Below are 20,311 nucleotides of genomic sequence, written 5' to 3'. Positions count from 1 at the left end.
CGGGACGCTGAGCGAAGACGAGCGAACACTGCATAAGAAAGTCCGCGCACGTCTCCACAAAGCCTCCGTACGGGTTCTGAGGGCTTATGTATGCTTCTGGGGACGGAGGGAGGGACCGGTGACGACCAGTGGAACGTTACTTCGCGCGCAGGGTCCTCGGGAGGGAGAGCCCGCAGCGGCGCCCGAAGGGCGTGCCTCCACTTGTGCGGCGAGAGCCTCCACCCTGCGGTTTAGGAGAACGTGTTGCTCGGTCATTAAATCGATCCGAGAGATGAAAGCGGTGAGGATCCGCTGGCAACTCACCGATTACCCCTCCCGAAGCCTCCGCCACGTCTTGGTCTTCCAGTGGCCGTTCAAACAGCCGGTTGACGCCCCCTCGGGATCCTGACGCTGGCCGAGATATCCTGTTGTGAAAGTGTAGGTACACGGACCCACAACAGGGGGCGCAATGAACGGACAATGGAGAAAAGTAAGAACAAGTTTTACTGTTGTGAAAATAGCACACTGATACAACAATTAGCAATTTGGAGGTGTAAGCCGAAATCTGCTGGTGTCTTGTGGGCAGGCCCGAGGTAGGAGACGTCCGTACTAGTTGAACCGGAACCACCCAGATCTCCTCTGCCACCGAAACCCAGAAGTACTGGAACCGCCAAGTCCCGAATTCCCAGGTGGCCACTGCCTCCGCTCGTCGGATCCGGTACTGCTGGCGGGAAAGAACACAAACACACAGGTTGGGAATGCGACCGCAACCCGGTAGATGAGAGGGGCAAAGCCGCCTCCACCTCTTGTCACACTGAAGCAGGAAAGGTGAGTACTTATCTGAACACTTGGCCGTCCGCTGTCCTGAAAAGTTTATAAAGTATCGTCACACAGATATATGTTGCAGAGGTGATTACCTTAACTCAAGGTGATATCTCGGCACTGAGGTGGAGACGCTGTCCTGCGTGATATACCTCCGTACTGAGTGAAGTCAGCTGTTCCAGTAATGGGTGACAGCTGTCACCCTGGCTGCTCTCATCAGGCGGCGGCGCCCTCTGGTGCCTGGAGCCCGCACTCCAGGCAGGGTGCCCTCTGGTGGTGATGGGCCAGCAGTACCTCCTCTTCAGCGGCCCACACACAACAGAGACTTGGGTTTGATTCCCTGTCATGCTACCTGTCTGTGTTCTTGGACAAAGACACTTAATCTGCATTGTCCCAGTCCAAACAGCTGCAATGAGTACCAGCCCTTGCCTGGAGAAGTAACCCGTGATGGACTGCTGTCCTGTGCAGGGGAAGTCATAGATGCTTCATGCTATGGAATCTGGAAAGAAGCAACCGCCACCAACAGGCCTCAGAGCCTGTATACATCTTATTCACTTCTTCTTCTTATGCTTCGGCGTTTTGCGGTTGTGAAACTCGCACCGTCTCTTGGTCCGTGACTCACACGAGAGGGTCGGTTTCGGCAGAGTTCCGGTGTCAGGAGCTCAGCACTCACAGTGTAAACACACCTCGTGAAGTACGGACAATAAATTAAACATCGGGGCGTGGCAGAAGTCCATCACAGGTGCTATACCTCCTCTAGATACCCTCTCAGCTTGGGAGAATGTGTCATCATCATCATAATCACCCGTGAACTCCCTAAATCAATGCCATCCACATTTTCGCTTTGGTCATTTTTACATGTGCTGTGAGATACCGGAACTCTGCTGGCACCGAGGTGCATTCTGGGAAGTGGCAGGGGGCCACCAGGGGGATTATGGAAAATGCTGAGGTACCAAATTGAAGAAAACTATCTGAGTGCCTGTTGTTTTAAATGGTAAGTAACTGTTGTACAGGCGCACCCACCTCCTCTGAAGGTCACACAGCACACAGACAAGCTCAGTAAGAGCACGTTCTATACAGGCCCTGGGGCTCATCCTGTTAGTTCTTATCACTGAAGACCAGACATCCCCTGGATGGGACTCCAAGGGATGTCTCATCCTCTACAGGTTCCTTTCCAGCCAAGTTGGGTACATATTTACAGCAGGGTTTTGTTGTGTGGGCCGCCAGAAGAGGAGGTACTGCTGGCCCACCACCAGAGGGCGGCCCTGCCTGAAGTGCGGGCTTCAGGCACGAGAGGGCGCTGCCGCCACGGACACAGCCGGGGGTGACAGCTGTCACTCATTATCTCATGACAGCTGTCATCCATCTACACTTCATCATTTCCACTCCATAAAAAACCGGACGTCATCTCCACCCTCGTTGCCGAGATATCATCTACCTGTGAAGGTAATATTCTCAGCCTTAACTGTGTCTTAGTCTGAACTCTTTTTGCAGCCGCTTTCCTGTGGTGTTCCCTATCTGAGAGATTGGTGTTTGGCGTGATCAGCGACGGCTTCGCTTCACACCCCAACCAGATAAGTGGTTAGACAGGAGCTGCATAAGTGTGTGTTAGAGGTGGAGGTGGAATTCCCACCATTGTTGTTACTGGGTGTGCACGCACCCACATATGACTGTTTTTGCTCCTCGCCAGCAGTACCAGATCCGACACTCGGAGACGGTGGCCACCTGGGGACTCGGAACTTGGCGGCTCCAGTATTCTCCAGGTTCAGTGGCGGAGGAAATCGTGTGGTTCCGGTTCTTCTCAGGACAGACGTCTTCTATCCTCGAGCCTGCCCACACGTCAGCTTTGTGGATTGACTGTTTGCTCAAATTCTGTAATCCTCTGTGTTTTTGTTGTGCTCTTTCACAACAGTAAAGTGTTCATATTCGACTCTTTCATTGTCCGATCATTTGCGCCCCCTGTTGTGGGTCCGTGTCACTACACTTTCCCAACAGGTTTACTGGAATGATGAAGATGAAATAAATTAAACAAACTTCTGAAGTGGATTTGTCCTGAATCAAACCACAGTCTGTAGGTCAGTAGTCCAATTCCTATGCTACAAACCTGGGTCAGTGGGTGCACATAAATGACCTGTGCACCAATCAGCCAAAAGATTGTGACAACCAACAGGTGAAGTGAATAACATTGATCATCTCATTATAATGGCACTGTCACAGTGGGTATATATTAGGCAGAAATTAACTATTTGTCAAAGTGTGACAAGGGTCAAATTATGATGGGCAGACAACTGGGCCAGAGCATCTCAAAAACTGCAGCTCTTGTGGGATGACCCTGTTCTGCACTGGTCAGTATCTACCAAAAATGGTCCAAGGAAGGGAAACTCATAAACCGTCAACGGGGTCACGGGTGACCAAGGCTCACTGGTGTGTGCGTGGATCGAAGGCTGGCAGGTGCTGCTTAACAATTATTGCTGCTGCAGCTTTTGAAATAACACCATCTCAGGTGTAGACACAGACGCAATCTGTTTCCTGTCACTTCTCACTTCACATGATTACTCATTTTAAATGTAAATATGGCCAATCACACAGTGCAGCTGTTGCAATTAGCCTATACTCATGTTTACTGTGTCAGATGAACTTGTGCCCATAAAGCAGTGTTGCAATTGAGAGCAGCTGTAAAGCACTGGTGCTTCTGTTCATCTGGTTAATTGGCAACATTTATGAGTCGTGACCAGACCAACGACAACCTGACAGTTCAACCAGCCACAGCTGTATCATCGATTGCATATATACTGGACAAACCCTCCAGGACATGATGACCCTCATGAAAAGATTACCTGAAGCTCTAATGGGGCATCTTGGCAGTGCCCATCTCTGCCTAATTCCCGGCCAATCCATAAATGGGTAAAAGGGATGGAATTGGGGCCTAACCTGCATTATATGGGTGGGAGAAATGAAGCTAAAATATGTCCCCCATTTCTGAGTTATCAAGCAAGCTAAACCTAACAGGCTAATCATGGTTGAACTGTTTTTTAGCACAATTTTGCAGAATGGGTGGTAGCTTCCACAAAGGGTGGCTTGGATCCATGTGTTAAAAATTATGACCAGCGTATTGCCTCAGTAACTGTGGAGTATCAGCAAAGACAATGTTGCCAAGTACTTGATATCTGCTAACTAGTGTTAACGGCACCAAAATACAAATTAAATTATTCTAAAATTTCACTCAACAGAAATCCTGAAGCACAGACTTCTGAGATTGGCCGTTAGGACCACAGCAATCTACATTATTTCAGGTATTTGGAATAAAATGGTTAGAAAGGACAAAAAAGGTCAAGTACGCAGCAGGTAGTGGCCACTGCTGTCGGGGCCCTCAACACAGCTGTCACTCAAAGAGACCACATCCCTATTTATTCATAACTTTATAGCTTGAAATAGCTTAAACTGATGAGTTATATGCAAATTCACCCATTACAGTTGTAATGAATGGGAAAAACTAACTGTAAGACCAAAACCATGTACCAGGCTATAAACATGCGCCAACTTGCTTTTGGAGCCAGCCTCAAGTGGCCATTCAAGGAACTGCGAGATCTGGCACTTCTGTTTCGGCTTCTTCGGGGTGGGGCTTGGCCTGTACCACTATCATGACAGCAAATTTACATGATGTTCAGCCCAGTGAAAACAGCATGCAGGAACTATACCTGTAGCTCGAAGTTGAAACCACCTAGTTTGCCACTCAGAATGTAGCCCCTGCACTGGAAAAGCAGTTATGGATTGTAATGCACTGCTCACTGGGAGAATGGAACCTAACTTAAGACAGTCTCCATAACTACCGAGCCACCCTGCCTCTTAAATTTGGTCCAGGGAATAGTGATAGGTCGGTGAGGCTGGTTGCCCTCATTATGCCAGGCAGGCTCTGAATCCCATGGCATCACTAGCTGTCATCGTTAATCAACAGAATAGTTGCAGCACATGTAACTGAGCTAAAATGTATGTGCATAGGAATATAGAGGAATATGAACTGGCTCCACAGGGCTTATTCTCTTCATTGCTTGGTTTATTAATCTGCTGAGGAGCATCTGCAATGCAACCATAAATGTACAAATGTGTGAGTGTGCACTCAATCTTACGGTAGATCTCAAGCACAACCGAGGCCTCTTCAGTGTGACCCCTGGCATCGGTAACCTGGCAGCGGTAGATACCCGCGTCCTCAATGATGGCGTTGTAAATGATGAGCCTGGACCGTGACCCCTCAGTCTGAAGCGACATCCGCTTGGAGGGCGTAATGCGCTCACCAAGCGGGTTGTACCAGTCCAGGCTTACTGGCTCGCCAATAGCTAGGAGCAAAGACAGAGAGAAACAGGGAAGAGATTAGAGTGAAGTTGAACCTAAAAGAGTTTTCGGGCATCACAGATATAAACTTGCCATTCATGTGATTTTCATACTTTCATGCTTGTGTTTCCTCTGGTTTCCTCTCACCATCAAAAATGTACTTTAGGTCAAAGTGAAATGTCCCAAAGGCAGTGTCTCAAGACCAGGGGCCTCATTTATCAACCATTTGTACGCACAGATTTGTGCATAACCATGCATACAAACATTTCTACACATAGTTCTGACCACGCATACACACAGCAACTAGTGGGAGAACAGTGAAACTGCAACTAGAGAGCATTGCTGCCCTCACAGCATACACCCTCATCCACATATGATCTTATTTATTAATATTTATTTATTCTGTTTTACAAAAGTGGTTTGTTACCATATATGGATAATCGAGGGCATTTCTAAATGCAAATGACCATGAATGGACACAAGCGTGGCGGTTTAGAACATATGGGATTTCTCAACAGCTGATACTGATATTCACATATAACATAAGCTGGTTCTTTTTTGAACCAGATTCCTGCAGACTGACTCAGTCATTATGAAGTTCTCTCATCTGTGCAATGCTCAAAGCTGCAGGACGGATGTGACGTTATAGGTTTCACAGGACGATATGGCAATGTTCATTCAATCACTCATTTTATGAACATGTGGTGTTCAATCCTGGGAAGGCTGGAGCCTATCCCACGTGTCACTGGATGAAAAGCGAGGGTTTGATCCTAATTACAATCTATTGCAGAGCCGACACGTACAGATAGAAACTCATTCACACTCGCGCTCACACCTACAGTCAACTTCAGAACTTCCAATTCACCTAACCTGCATGTCTTTGGGAATAAAAAGAAGACGGAGCACGTAAGCAAGCACGGGGAGAACATGCAAACTCCATACAGAAAGGACCAGGCTGGTGCCAACCACAAATCCACTGTGCTGCCCAATGGAAATATGGCTGAGGAGTAATTGCATATTGCAATTGTTGTGTCATTGATTCAGCAACCTTGAAATAGTCGAGATGATGCAGAGCGCTCATACAACCACTTTCAAAAATCAATAGACTGAGAGCATCACACAACACGTATACGTTAACATATTTTTAATGTTGCATCGGAGGTTTTGCTCAGTATATGAGGCATTTTTGCTGCTTGTAAACTGGTCTTTGGCATCAAGGTACATGTTTAAAACTGGTCTTTTATTTGTCTGTTTTGTGCCATCCACATATGCTTTACGTAGATTTTCATGATCCAGCCTTTACCAACAGTCTGACTTGATGTGAAGTCACCTGTGTAGGATGTTTGACAGAAATATTACTGGCACAACTTTTACAGAAAAGTTACTTGGTGTTTCATATAAACTGGGTGTACAACCCCTGGCAAAAATTATGGAATCACCGGCCTCGGAGAATGTTCATTCAGTTGTTTAATTTTGTAGAAAAAAAGCAGATCACAGACATGACACAAAACTAAAGTCATTTCAAATGGCAACTTTCTGGCTTTAAGAAACACTATAAGAAATCAGGAAAAATAATTGTGGCAGTCAGTAATGGTTACTTTTTTAGACCAAGCAGAGGGAAAAAAATATGGAATCACTCAATTCTGAGGAATAAATTATGGAATCATGAAAAACAAAAGAACGCTCCACACATCACTAGTATTTTGTTGCACCACCTCTGGCTTTTATAACAGCTTGCAGTCTCTGAGGCATGGACTTAATGAGTGACAAACAGTACTCTTCATCAATCTGGCTCCAACTTTCTCTGATTTCTGTTGCCAGATCAGCTTTGCAGGTTGGAGCCTTGTCATGGACCATTTTCTTCAACTTCCACCAAAGATTTTCAATTGGATTAAGATCCGGACTATTTGCAGGCCATGACATTGACCCTATGTGTCTTTTTGCAAGGAATGTTTTCACAGTTTTTGCTCTATGGCAAGATGCATTATCATCTTGAAGAATGATTTCATCATCCCCAAAACATCCTTTTAATTGATGGGATAAGAAAAGTGTCCAAAATATCAACGTATACTTGTGCATTTATTGATGATGTAATGACAGCCATCTCCCCAGTGCCTTTACCTGACATGCAGCCCCATATCATCAATGACTGTGGAAATTTACATGTTCTCTTCAGGCAGTCATCTTTATAAATCTCATTGGAACAGCACCAAACAAAAGTTCCAGCATCATCACCTTGCCCAATGCAGAGTCGAGATTCTGTTTAGGTGTTGATGATGGCTTTCGTTTAGCTTTTCTGTATGTAAATCCCATTTCCTTCAGGCGGTTTCTTACAGTTCGGTCACAGACGTTGACTCCAGTTTCCTCCGATTCGTTCCTCATTTGTTTTGTTGTGCATTTTCGATTTTTGAGACATATTGCTTTAAGTTTTCTGTCTTGACGCTTTGATGTCTTCCTTGGTCTACCAGAGTTGAGACACAGCTGACTGTGAACAACCAACATCTTTTGCAACATTGCGTGATGATTTACCTTCTTTTAAGAGTTTGATAACCCTCTCTTTTGTTTCAATTGACATCTCTCGTGTTGGAGCCATGATTCATGTCAGTCCACTTGGTGCAACAGCTCTCCAAGGTGTGATCACTCCTTTTTAGATGCAGACTAACGAGCAGATCTGATTTGATGCAGGTGTTAGTTTTGGGGATGAAAATTTACAGGGTGATTCCATAATTTATTCCTCAGAATTGAGTGAGTCCATATTTTTTTCCCTCTGCTTGGTCTAAAAAGTAACCGTTACTGACTGCCACAATTATTTTTCCTGATTTCTTATAGTGTTTCTTAAAGCCAGAAAGTTGCCATTTGAAATGACTTTAGTTTTGTGTCATGTCTGTGATCTGCTTTTTTTCTACAAAATTAAACAACTGAATGAACATCCTCTGAGGCCGGTGATTCCATAATTATTGCCAGGGGTTGTAAATCGATGGCACACAGCAGATTAACCAGGCATGTCAAGAGCTTGTCAAAGTTTTATTTTCCTTTTCACATCCATTGCGTAGCAAAGAGAGTTTTATACGTGCAAACTCCCACTCCAAACACTGCTGGAGTTGACATTTAAATGCTTGAGGCCAATCCCTTTTCAATCAGGCTGAATAATGCTCATCCCAGAGCAGGACTGTGAAGGCACAATACAATTTGATGACAGCTGGGTGGATGACTGCATGCGGCTAATGAGAGCGCTGCACTTTTGAAAACGTTTTGGACCCCTACTCACAGTCCCATTATACAGCAAACACACTCAGACCTCCATAACATGTAACGTTAAACAGCTTCCGTTCTATTTTTCCACTTCATTTTTATGCCATTTTATCCAGATTAAAGTTAGAGAGATGGAATGACAGAGAGAGGAAATTCATGAAAGCGATGCCAACAGGTCTCCCACACTGGTTGACGGAGCTTCGGTTGTCAGATCAGGTTTGTCATCGTCCCACTGACTGGCTGAGGACAACATCAACGCATATTGTCAAATATTGTAAAAGATAGTTTACCATATACATCTAAGCTGTGAATATCTTACAGATGCTGAATCAAGGATACTGGATACATATAATGCTACTGTGTATTTCCTGTTTTCATAATATGTTTCAGTTGGGACTGTATCTATACACTGAACTAACACCCTACGGCATCACCTGTAGATTTTCTGAAGAGCTGGTTTAACACTCAAATAGGTTGGTTCTAGATGTTGCTACTGTGGCAGTGTCTCACTCCAACCCAACCCCTGAATCGATAAAGAGGTTGAGTGAGAGCAAGAATGAAGTCCAAGCACACCTTGCTATCTTGGACTTACCAAACAGACTAACCTTTGTTCAGATGTTCGATAAACAATTTTTTTTTTTTTTTTTTGTGGACTGGGTGGACTGGGAGGCTTGGGGCCAAGTACTATGTTGTAAAACTTATGACCAGCAAACTGCCGCAGTAATCATGGCACCAACAATGCATATCAATGGAGCAAACTTGCTCCATACTTACTAATTATTGCAGAAAGTATTAAACCAGAAACAAAAACAAACAAAAAATTTTTTTTATGTGTCATTGCCTATAACATCAGGGTGCATTGAATTCTGGTGCATTACTGTTTCAATGGCAACCTCCAGTTATTGGCTTTGAGCTGAGGTAAATGGATCCTTATCAGAAGCATGAAAGCATCAAAGCACACAAGCTAGTCATTTAGAAGAACAGCAATCAAAGCTCCCTGAGCTGATGCAGTCAAACACTAATTAGAATTTTGCCATTTTTTAAATGAGTGTTTACTTTTATTTCATTTGTAATTTTATGTTTTCAATTCAGTTGTTTGTAGTTTGATCCTCGTGTACCAGCAGAATGGAAGCGTGACAAGGTTTTTTGTAGTCTACGGTGTAATCATTTCTACTGCTTTACAACAGCACTACACCTGACCACACCTTATTTTAAGACTCCCCATGGCCGCACAGATGAGCGCAAGTACTAGGGTTGGGTATCAAGAACTGGTTCTTTTTGGGTATCGTTAAGAAATGATTCAATCCATGACATCAATTGCCTTTTTGTTTAACGATTCCCTTATCGGTCCTTCAGAGTGGCTGTTGTTTTTGAGGGTGTTTGTCTGGAAAATGATCATTTCTCTACATTGACTGCAGACCCTGCAGCTGCTCTATAATCAACCACTTCTGCAGCGCGACTCTGCTTTGAAGCTTGAACCAGTGAAGCAGTGCTTTGATCCACTGCTTCAATGGCTCTTTGATTCGCTGCTTTTCAGAAGTGGCAAGTCCACTTCTTATCCCCCCTCAAAGCCATTATAATATGTCAATTGTGAGTCACTTTTGTGCAGATTAAAGTCACTAACTGGGACGTCTGTCTTGTTGCAGTCAAGAAACGAGAATCATCCTCCGTTCCATTTACAGAGCTCCAAACGCTCCTCCGCTCTCTCCAAACGCTCCTCCGCTCTCTACTGAGTCAAGTTAGAAAGATAGAGTCCACTAGGAATTAATAACTTCAAAGTGAATTGCCGTTTAATTCAAATGACACCTCTTTTCAAAAACTGTAATACAACCAATAAACTGCAATCGATCAAAATGTTTTTTTCCTCCCAAAATGAGATGTCCTGCACTGACATGCAGCAGCCCAAGACTGTATGGCTGCAGACCTGCAGACTCCAACAGCCAGCTGAGATCAGCTCAGATGTATGAAGAGACTTTCAGGTCAATAATATCTGAAAGGAAATGCTTTTGACAAAAACTACAGATTTTGTTTATTTGTATTTATGTCCAGAGATCAAGGATCCAGTGACCAATTTCATATTTATTTACTTTAAGACTCAATAAAATGCTGTTGACATAGAAAACCTGTAAAGCCTAGTTTTATTACACAGAAAATTCACAAGAGGAACCGATAATCAAATCAAATCAAATCAATTTTATTTATATAGCGCCAAATCACAAAAAACAGTTGCCCCAAGGCGCTTTATATTGTAAGGCAAGGCCATACAATAATTACGGAAAAACCCCAACGGTCAAAACGGCCCCCTGTGAGCAAGCACTTGGCGACAGTGGGAAGGAAAAACTCTCTTTTAACAGGAAGAAACCTCCAGCAGAACCAGGCTCAGGGAGGGGCAGTCTTCTGCTGGGACTGGTTGGGGCTGAGGGAGAGAACCAGGAAAAAGACATGCTGTGGAGGGGAGCAGAGATCAATCACTAATATTAAATGCAGAGTGGTGCATACAGAGCAAAAAGAGAAAGAAACACTCAGTGCATCATGGGAACCCCCCAGCAGTCTAAGTCTATAGCAGCATAACTAAGGGATGGTTCAGGGTCACCTGATCCAGCCCTAACTATAAGCTTTAGCAAAAAGGAAAGTTTTAAGCCTAATCTTAAAAGTAGAAAGGGTGTCTGTCTCCCTGATCTGAATTGGGAGCTGGTTCCACAGGAGAGGAGCCTGAAAGCTGAAGGCTCTGCCTCCCATTCTACTCTTACAAACCCTAGGAACTACAAGCCTGCAGTCTGAGAGCGAAGCGCTCTATTGGGGTGATATGGTACTATGAGGTCCCTAAGATAAGATGGGACGTGATTATTCAAAACCTTATAAGTAAGAAGAAGAATTTTAAATTCTATTCTAGAATTAACAGGAAGCCAATGAAGAGAGGCCAATATGGGTGAGATATGCTCTCTCCTTCTAGTCCCCGTTAGCACTCTAGCTGCAGCTTTTTGAATTAACTGAAGGCTTTTCAGGGAACTTTTAGGACAACCTGATAATAATGAATTACAATAGTCCAGCCTAGAGGAAATAAATGCATGAATTAGTTTTTCAGCATCACTCTGAGACAAGACCTTTCTAATTTTAGAGATATTGCACAAATGCAAAAAAGCAGTCCTACATATTTGTTTAATATGCGCAATGAATGGCATATCCTGATCAAAAATGTCTCCAAGATTTCTCACAGTATTACTAGAGGTCAGGGTAATGCCATCCAGAGTAAGGATCTGGTTAGACACCATGTTTCTAAGATTTGTGGGGCCAAGTACAATAATTTTAGTTTTATCTGAGTTTAAAAGCAGGAAATTAGAGGTCATCCATGTCTTTATGTCTGTAAGACAATCCTGCAGTTTAGCTAATTGGTGTGTGTTCTCTGGCTTCATGGATAGATAAAGCTGGGTATCATCTGCGTAACAATGAAAATTTAAGCAATGCCGTCTAATAATACTGCCTAAGGGAAACATGTATAAAGTGAATAAAATTGGTCCTAGCACAGAACCTTGTGGAACTCCATAATTAACCTTAGTCTGTGAAGAAGATTCCCCATTTACATGAACAAATTGTAATCTATTAGATAAATATGATTCAAACCACTGCAGCGCAGTGCCTTTAATACCTATGGCATGCTCTAATCTCTGTAATAAAATTTTATGGTCAACAGTATCAAAAGCAGCACTGAGGTCTAACAGAACAAGCACAGAGATGAGTCCACTGTCTGAGGCCATAAGAAGATCATTTGTAACCTTCACTAATGCTGTTTCTGTACTATGATGAATTCTAAAACCTGACTGAAACTCTTCAAATAGACCATTCCCCTGCAGATGATCAATTAGCTGTTTTACATCTACCCTTTCAAGAATTTCTGAGAGAAAAGGAAGGTTGGAGATTGGCCTATAATTAGCTAAGATAGCTGGGTCAAGTGATGGCTTTTTAAGTAATGGTTTAATTACTGCCACCTTAAAAGCCTGTGGTACATAGCCAACTAATAAAGATAGATTGATCATATTTAAGATCGAAGCATTAATTAATGGTAGGGCTTCCTTAAGCAGCCTGCTAGGAATGGGGTCTAATAGACATGTTGATGGTTTGGAGGAAGTAACTAATGAAAATAACTCAGACAGAACAATCAGAGAGAAAGAGTCTAACCAAATACCGGCATCACTGAAAGCAGCCAAAGATAACGATATGTCTGTTGTGTGGGCCGCTGAAGAGGAGGTACTGCTGGCCCACCACCACCAGAGGGCGCCCTGCCTGGAGTGCGGGCTCCAGGCACCAGAGGGCGCTGCCGCCGACGAAGGCTGCCAGGGTGACAGCTGTCACCCATTACTGGACACAGCTGACTGCACTCAGGACGGAGGTATATCAGCAGGACAGCGTCTCCACCTCAGTGCCGAGATATCGCCTTGAGATTAAGGTAACCTTCTCTGCAAGCTCATATTGAAGACTCTGATAAACCTTGGTAAACCTTTTCAGGACAGCTGACTACAGAAAGCTACTTGCTTGGATAAGTACTCACCTTTCCTGCTTCATTGTAACAAGAGGTGGAGGCGGCTTCTCCCCTCTCTGTCTACTGGGTGCTGTCGCACCCATACCTGTGTGTTTGTGCTCTTTCCCGCCAGCAGTACCGGATCCGACGAGCGGAGGCAGTGGCCACCTGGGAATTCGGGACTTGGCGGTTCCAGTACTTCTGGGGTTCGGTGGCAGAGGAAATCTGGGTGGTTCCGGTTCGACTAGGACGGACGCCTCCTACCTTCGAGCCTGCCCACACGACACCAGCAGATTTCGGCTTCAAACTCCAAATTATTAATTGTTGTATTGGTTGTGCTCTTTCACAACAGTAAAACTTGTTATTCACCTTTCTCCATTGTCCGTTCATTGCGCCCCCTGTTGTGGGTCCGTGTACCTACACTTTCACAACAGGATATCTCGGCCAGCGTCATGGACCCCGAGGGGCGTCAACCGGCTGTTGAACGGCAAATGGAAGACCAAGGCGCGGCGGAGGCTTCGGGAGGGGTAATCGGTGAGTTGCAGCGGATCCTCACCGCTTTCACCTCTCGGATCGATTTAATGACCGAGCAACACGTTCTCCTAAACCGCAGGGTAGAGGCTCTCGCCGCACAAGTGGAGGCGCGCCCTCCGGGCGCCGCTGCGGCTCTCCCTCCCGAGGACCCTGCGCGTGAAAGTAACGTTCCACTGGTCGTTCAACGGTCCCTTCCTCCGTCCCCAGAAGCATACATAAGCCCTCCAGAACCGTACGACGGCTGTGTGGAGACGTGCGCGGACTTCCTTATGCAATGTTCGCTCGTCTTCGCTCAGCGTCCCGTGATGTACGCAGCTGATGCTAGCAGGGTAGCTTATGTGATAAATCTGCTTCGCGGGGAGGCACGCGCTTGGGCTACAGCGCTCTGGGAGCAGAACTCACGGCTCCTTCAGTCATACGCCGGGTTTGTACGGGAGCTCAGAACGGTGTTCGATCATCCCAACAGAGGAGAGTCCGCTTCAACCGCATTACTGTCCATACGACAGGGACGTCGGAGCGCAGCTGCCTATGCAGTCGCCTTCCGCATCGCGGCAGCGAGATCCGGCTGGAATAGCACTGCCCTCCGCGCTGCCTTTGTAAATGGATTGTCTCTGGTCCTAAAAGAGCACCTGGTGGCTAAAGACGAACCGCGGGATTTAGATGGGCTCATTGATCTGGTCATACGGCTTGACAACCGGTTAGAAGAACGCCGCCGGGAACGAGGCGAAGGGCGTGGCCAGGCACGCGTCGTCCCTCTCCCTTCCGGGTCCGATCGAGCTCCGCCCTCCCCACGCTCCTCTGTTCCTGCGCTCCGTGGGGTCACAGCTCCCCCTACTGACGAAGCTAGGGACATGAGTAGGGCAACATTTAGGGCACCAGATGCACAAAGGAGATGGACCCACGGAGCGTGTCTTGTTTGTGGTTCAATAGAGCACCATGTGAGAGACTGCCCAGAGCGGTCAAACGCCAAACGCCCGCCCTTAGAGACTGGGCCAGGGGTGGGCCAAAACATTCACGTGGGACATACCCACATTGCTACACGACTCCCAGTCACGATCCTGTTTGAGGATTCAACCCTGAAGGCCCCAGCACTGGTGGACACGGGCTCTGAGGGGAATCTGCTAGACAGTAGATGGGCCAGGGAGATAGGGCTCCCTCTGGTGGCTCTTACCTCGCCTGTGCAGGTTCGAGCACTAGATGGCTCCCTACTCCCACCAATCACACACAAGACACCTCCAGTAACTCTGGTGGTGTCAGGCAACCACCGGGAGGTGATCGAGTTCTTCGTGACTCAGGCCACCTCCCGTGTGGTTTTAGGATTTCCATGGATGCTTAAGCACAATCCCCGGATTGATTGGCCGTCCGGGGTGGTGGTTCAGTGGAGCGAAACCTGCCATCGGGAGTGTCTCGGTTCCTCGGTTCCTCCCGGCTCCCAAGCTAAGGAGGAGGTCCGAGTCCCGCCCAATCTGAAGGCGGTGCCAGCGGAGTACCATGACCTTGCGGACGTGTTCAGCAAGGATCTGGCTCTCACGCTTCCTCCCCACCGCCCGTACGATTGTGCCATTGATTTGGTTCCAGGCAGTGAGTTCCCGTCCAGTAGGCTGTACAACCTCTCACGGCCGGAGCGTGAGTCAATGGAGACCTACATCCGGGACTCATTAGCCGCCGGGTTGATCCGGAATTCCACCTCACCGATGGGCGCTGGTTTCTTTTTTGTGGGTAAAAAAGATGGCGGACTTCGTCCATGCATTGATTACAGGGGGTTGAATGAGATCACGGTTCGCAAACCGATACCCGTTGCCCTTGTTGGATTCAGTGTTCACCCCCTTGCATGGAGCCAGAATCTTCACCAAGCTGGATCTTAGGAACGCGTACCATTTGGTTCGGATTCGGAAGGGAGACGAATGGAAGACGGCATTTAACACCCCCTTAGGTCATTTTGAGTACCTGGTCATGCCGTTCGGTCTCACTAATGCTCCCGCGACCTTCCAAGCGTTGGTAAACGATGTCTTGCGGGACTTCCTGCACCGGTTCGTCTTCGTATATCTAGACGATATACTCATCTTTTCTCCGGATCCTGAGACCCATGTCAAGCATGTACGTCAGGTCCTACAGCGGTTGTTGGAGAACCGTCTGTTTGTGAAGGGCGAGAAGTGTGAGTTCCACCGCACTTCTTTGTCCTTCCTGGGGTTTATCATCTCCTCTAACTCCGTCGCCCCGGACCCGGCCAAGGTTGCGGCGGTGAGAGACTGGCCCCAACCCACAAGCCGTAGGAAGCTGCAACAGTTCCTCGGCTTTGCTAATTTCTACAGGAGGTTCATCAAGGGCTACAGTCAGGTAGTTAGCCCCCTGACAGCCCTGACCTCTCCAAAAGTTCCCTTCACCTGGTCGGACCGGTGCGAGGCCGCGTTCAAGGAGTTGAAACGGCGCTTCTCGTCTGCACCAGTTCTGGTGCAGCCCGATCCTAGCCGCCAGTTAGTGGTTGAAGTGGATGCCTCGGACTCAGGGATAGGAGCGGTGCTCTCCCAGAGCGGGAAGACCGATAAGGTCCTTCACCCGTGTGCCTATTTTTCCCGCAGGTTGACCCCCGCTGAACGGAACTATGACGTCGGCAATCGGGAACTCCTTGCTGTGAAAGAGGCCCTCGAAGAGTGGAGACATCTGTTGGAGGGAACAGCCGTGCCATTCACGGTTTTCACTGACCATCGGAACCTGGAGTACATCAGGACCGCTAAGCGTCTGAACCCCAGGCAAGCCCGCTGGTCATTGTTCTTTGGCCGTTTTGACTTCCGGATTACCTACCGCCCCGGGACCAAGAACCAGAGATCGGATGCATTGTCCCGGGTGCACGAAGATGAGGTCAAAACGGAACCGTCGGATCCCCCGGATCCCATCATCCCGGAGTCCGCTATCGTGGCCGCCCTCACCTGGGACGTGGAGAAGACCGTCCGGGAGGCCCTGACCCGTGTCCCGGACCCCGGAAACGGACCAAAGAACAAACTATACGTCCCACCAGAGGCCAGGGCCGCAGTCCTAGACTTCTGTCACGGTTCTAAGCTCTCCTGTCACCCAGGGGTGCGAAGGACCGTGGCAGTCGTCCGGCAACGCTTCTGGTGGGCATCCCTGGAGACCGACGTCCGGGACTACGTCCAGGCTTGTACCACCTGCGCCAGGGGCAAGGCCAATCACCAGAAGACCTCAGGGCAGCTACAGCCACTGCCCGTGCCTCATCGCCCCTGGTCCCACATCGGCCTGGACTTCGTCACGGGTCTCCCGCCGTCCCAGGGAAACACCGTCGTCTTCACGATAGTGGACCGTTTCTCCAAGGCGGCCCACTTCGTGGCCCTCCCGAAGCTCCCTACGGCCCAGGAGACAGCGGACCTCCTGGTCCACCACGTCGTCCGTCTGCATGGCATACCATCAGACATCGTCTCCGATCGCGGTCCCCAGTTCACCTCACATGTCTGGAGGAGCTTCTGCCGGGAACTGGGGGCCTCGGTCAGCCTTTCGTCCGGGTACCACCCCCAGACCAACGGGCAAGCAGAGCGGGCCAACCAAGAATTGGAGCAGACACTACGCTGTGTGACAGCCGCGCACCCGACGGCCTGGAGTACCCACCTGGCCTGGATCGAGTACGCCCACAACAGCCAAGTGTCATCAGCCACCGGCCTCTCCCCGTTTGAGGTGTGCTTGGGGTATCAGCCCCCCTTGTTTCCGGTGGTCGAGGGAGAGGTCGGTGTGCCCTCGGTCCAGGCCCACCTACGGAAGTGCCGTCGGGTGTGGCGTGCTGCCCGCTCTGCTTTGTTGAAGGCCCGGACGAGGGCGAAGAAACATGCAGACCGGCGGCGGGCCCCGGCCCCCACGTATCGTCCTGGGCAGGAAGTGTGGTTGTCCACCAAGGACATTCCCCTTCAAGTGGACTCCCCCAAGCTCCAAGAACGATACATCGGTCCCTTCAAGGTCCTCAAAGTCATCAATCCCGCCGCAGTGAGGCTTCAGCTTCCGGCCTCACTGCGGATTCACCCAGTGTTTCACGTCTCCCGGATAAAACCCCATCACACCTCACCCCTCTGCACCCCGGGTCCGGCACCACCTCCTGCCCGGATCATCGACGGGGAACCGGCTTGGACCGTGCGCCGGCTCCTCGATGTCCGTCGAATGGGCCGGGGTTTTCAGTACCTGGTGGACTGGGAGGGGTACGGCCCCGAGGAGCGCTCCTGGGTGAAGAAGGGCTTCATCCTGGACCCGGCCCTCCTGGCCGACTTCTACCGACGCCATCCGGACAAGCCCGGTCGTGCGCCAGGAGGCGCCCGTTGAGGGGGGGGTCCTGTTGTGTGGGCCGCTGAAGAGGAGGTACTGCTGGCCCACCACCACCAGAGGGCGCCCTGCCTGGAGTGCGGGCTCCAGGCACCAGAGGGCGCTGCCGCCGACGAAGGCTGCCAGGGTGACAGCTGTCACCCATTACTGGACACAGCTGACTGCACTCAGGACGGAGGTATATCAGCAGGACAGCGTCTCCACCTCAGTGCCGAGATATCGCCTTGAGATTAAGGTAACCTTCTCTGCAAGCTCATATTGAAGACTCTGATAAACCTTGGTAAACCTTTTCAGGACAGCTGACTACAGAAAGCTACTTGCTTGGATAAGTACTCACCTTTCCTGCTTCATTGTAACAAGAGGTGGAGGCGGCTTCTCCCCTCTCTGTCTACTGGGTGCTGTCGCACCCATACCTGTGTGTTTGTGCTCTTTCCCGCCAGCAGTACCGGATCCGACGAGCGGAGGCAGTGGCCACCTGGGAATTCGGGACTTGGCGGTTCCAGTACTTCTGGGGTTCGGTGGCAGAGGAAATCTGGGTGGTTCCGGTTCGACTAGGACGGACGCCTCCTACCTTCGAGCCTGCCCACACGACACCAGCAGATTTCGGCTTCAAACTCCAAATTATTAATTGTTGTATTGGTTGTGCTCTTTTCACAACAGTAAAACTTGTTATTCACCTTTCTCCATTGTCCGTTCATTGCGCCCCCTGTTGTGGGTCCGTGTACCTACACTTTCACAACAATGTCTTTGGGATGGTTATGAGTAATTTTTTCTGTAATAGTTAAAATTTTATTAGCAAAGAAAGCCATGAAGTCATTACTAGTTAAAGTTAAAGGAATACTCGGCTCAATAGAGCTCTGACTCTTTGTCAGCCTCGCTACAGTGCTGAAAAGAAACCTGGGGTTGTTGGGTTGTTCTTATTTTCTTCAATTAGTGAGTAAGATGTCCTAGCTTTACGGAAGGCTTTTTTTATAGAGCAACAGACTCTTTTTCCAGGTTAAGTGAAGATCTTCTAAATTAGTGAGACGCCATTTCCTCTCCAACTTACGGGTTATCTGCTTTAAGCTGCGAGTTTGTGAGTTATACCATGGAGTCAGGCACTTCTGATTTAAAGCTCTCTTTTTCAGAGGAGCTACAGCATCCAAAGTTGTCTTCAATGAGGATGTAAAACTATTGACGAGATACTCTATCTCACTTACAGAGTTTAGGTAGCTACTCTGCACTGTGTTGGTATATGGCATTAGAGAACATAAAGAAGGAATCATATCCTTAAACCTAGTTACAGCGCTGTCTGAAAAACGTCTAGTGTAATGAAACTTATTCCCCACTGCTGGGTAGTCCATCAGAGTAAATGTAAATGTTATTAAGAAATGATCAGACAGAAGGGAGATTTCAGTGAATACTGTTAAGTCTTCAATTTCCATACCATAAGTCAGAACAAGATCTAAGATATGATTAAAGTGGTGGGTGGACTCATTTACTTTTTGAGCAAAGCCAATTGAGTCTAATAATAGATTAAATGCAGTGTTGAGGCTGTCATTCTCAGCATCTGTGTGGATGTTAAAATCGCCCACTATAATTATCTTATCTGAGCTAAGCACTAAGTCAGACAAAAGGTCTGAAAATTCACAGAGAAACTCACAGTAACGACCAGGTGGACGATAGATAATAACAAATAAAACTGGTTTTTGGGACTTCCAATTTGGATGGACAAGACTAAGAGTCAAGCTTTCAAATGAATTAAAGCTCTGTCTGGGTTTTTGATTAATTAATAAGCTGGAATGGAAGATTGCTTGTAATCCTCCGCCTCGGCCCGTGCTACGAGCATTCTGGCAGTTAGTGTGACTCGGGGGTGTTGACTCATTTCAGCTAGCATATTCATCCTGCTGTAACCAGGTTTCTGTAAGGCAGAATAAATCAATATGTTGATCAATTATTATATCATTTACTAACAGGGACTTAGAAGAGAGAGACCTAATGTTTAATAGACCACATTTAACTGTTTTAATCTGTGGTGCAGTTGAAGGTGCTATATTATTTTTTCTTTTTGAATTTTTATGCTTAAATAGATTTTTACTGGTTATTGGTGGTCTGGGAGCAGGCACCGTCTCTACGGGGATGGGGTAATGAGGGGATGGCAGGGGGAGAGAAGCTGCAGAGAGGTGTGTAAGACTACAACTCTGCTTCCTGGTCCCAACCCTGGATAGTCACGGTTTGGAGGATTTAAGAAAATTGGCCAGATTTCTAGAAATGAGAGCTGCTCCATCCAAAGTGGGATGGATGCCGTCTCTCCTAATAAGACCAGGTTTTCCCCAGAAGCTTTGCCAATTATCTATTATAGATTATCTATCTTATAGATAATGGTATCGATATTGATAAAATCGTATCAATACCCATCCCTAGCAAGTGCACCTGCTACATACAACCTACAAGGCACGAGAACAAGTGTGTCAGTTGGAAGCATGCAGTGACACTTGCACTGGATGCTGATTGCTGATTGCATGTAGCTTTCCGCAGGGTTGAAAATAAGGCCCTTTTTTGTTGGTTTTTCCTTTAATTTGT

General features: G+C 47.6%; 1 protein-coding gene across 1 annotated transcript in view; it reads right to left on the bottom strand.

Moving 5' to 3' along the window:
• The window catches only part of LOC117516211 (neural cell adhesion molecule 2-like), a 1,113,624-nt gene that overhangs the window by 326,710 nt on the left and 766,603 nt on the right, over positions 1-20,311 (bottom strand). Inside the window, exon 3 of the mRNA XM_034177131.1 lies at positions 4,929-5,135. Coding sequence (XP_034033022.1) covers positions 4,929-5,135 — 207 coding nt within the window. The remainder of the gene's footprint in view (positions 1-4,928; positions 5,136-20,311) is intronic.

This window comes from Thalassophryne amazonica, chromosome 1, assembly GCF_902500255.1.
Source record: "Thalassophryne amazonica chromosome 1, fThaAma1.1, whole genome shotgun sequence".
Taxonomy (NCBI): domain Eukaryota; kingdom Metazoa; phylum Chordata; class Actinopteri; order Batrachoidiformes; family Batrachoididae; genus Thalassophryne; species Thalassophryne amazonica.
This window is presented reverse-complemented; position numbering and strand designations above follow the sequence as displayed.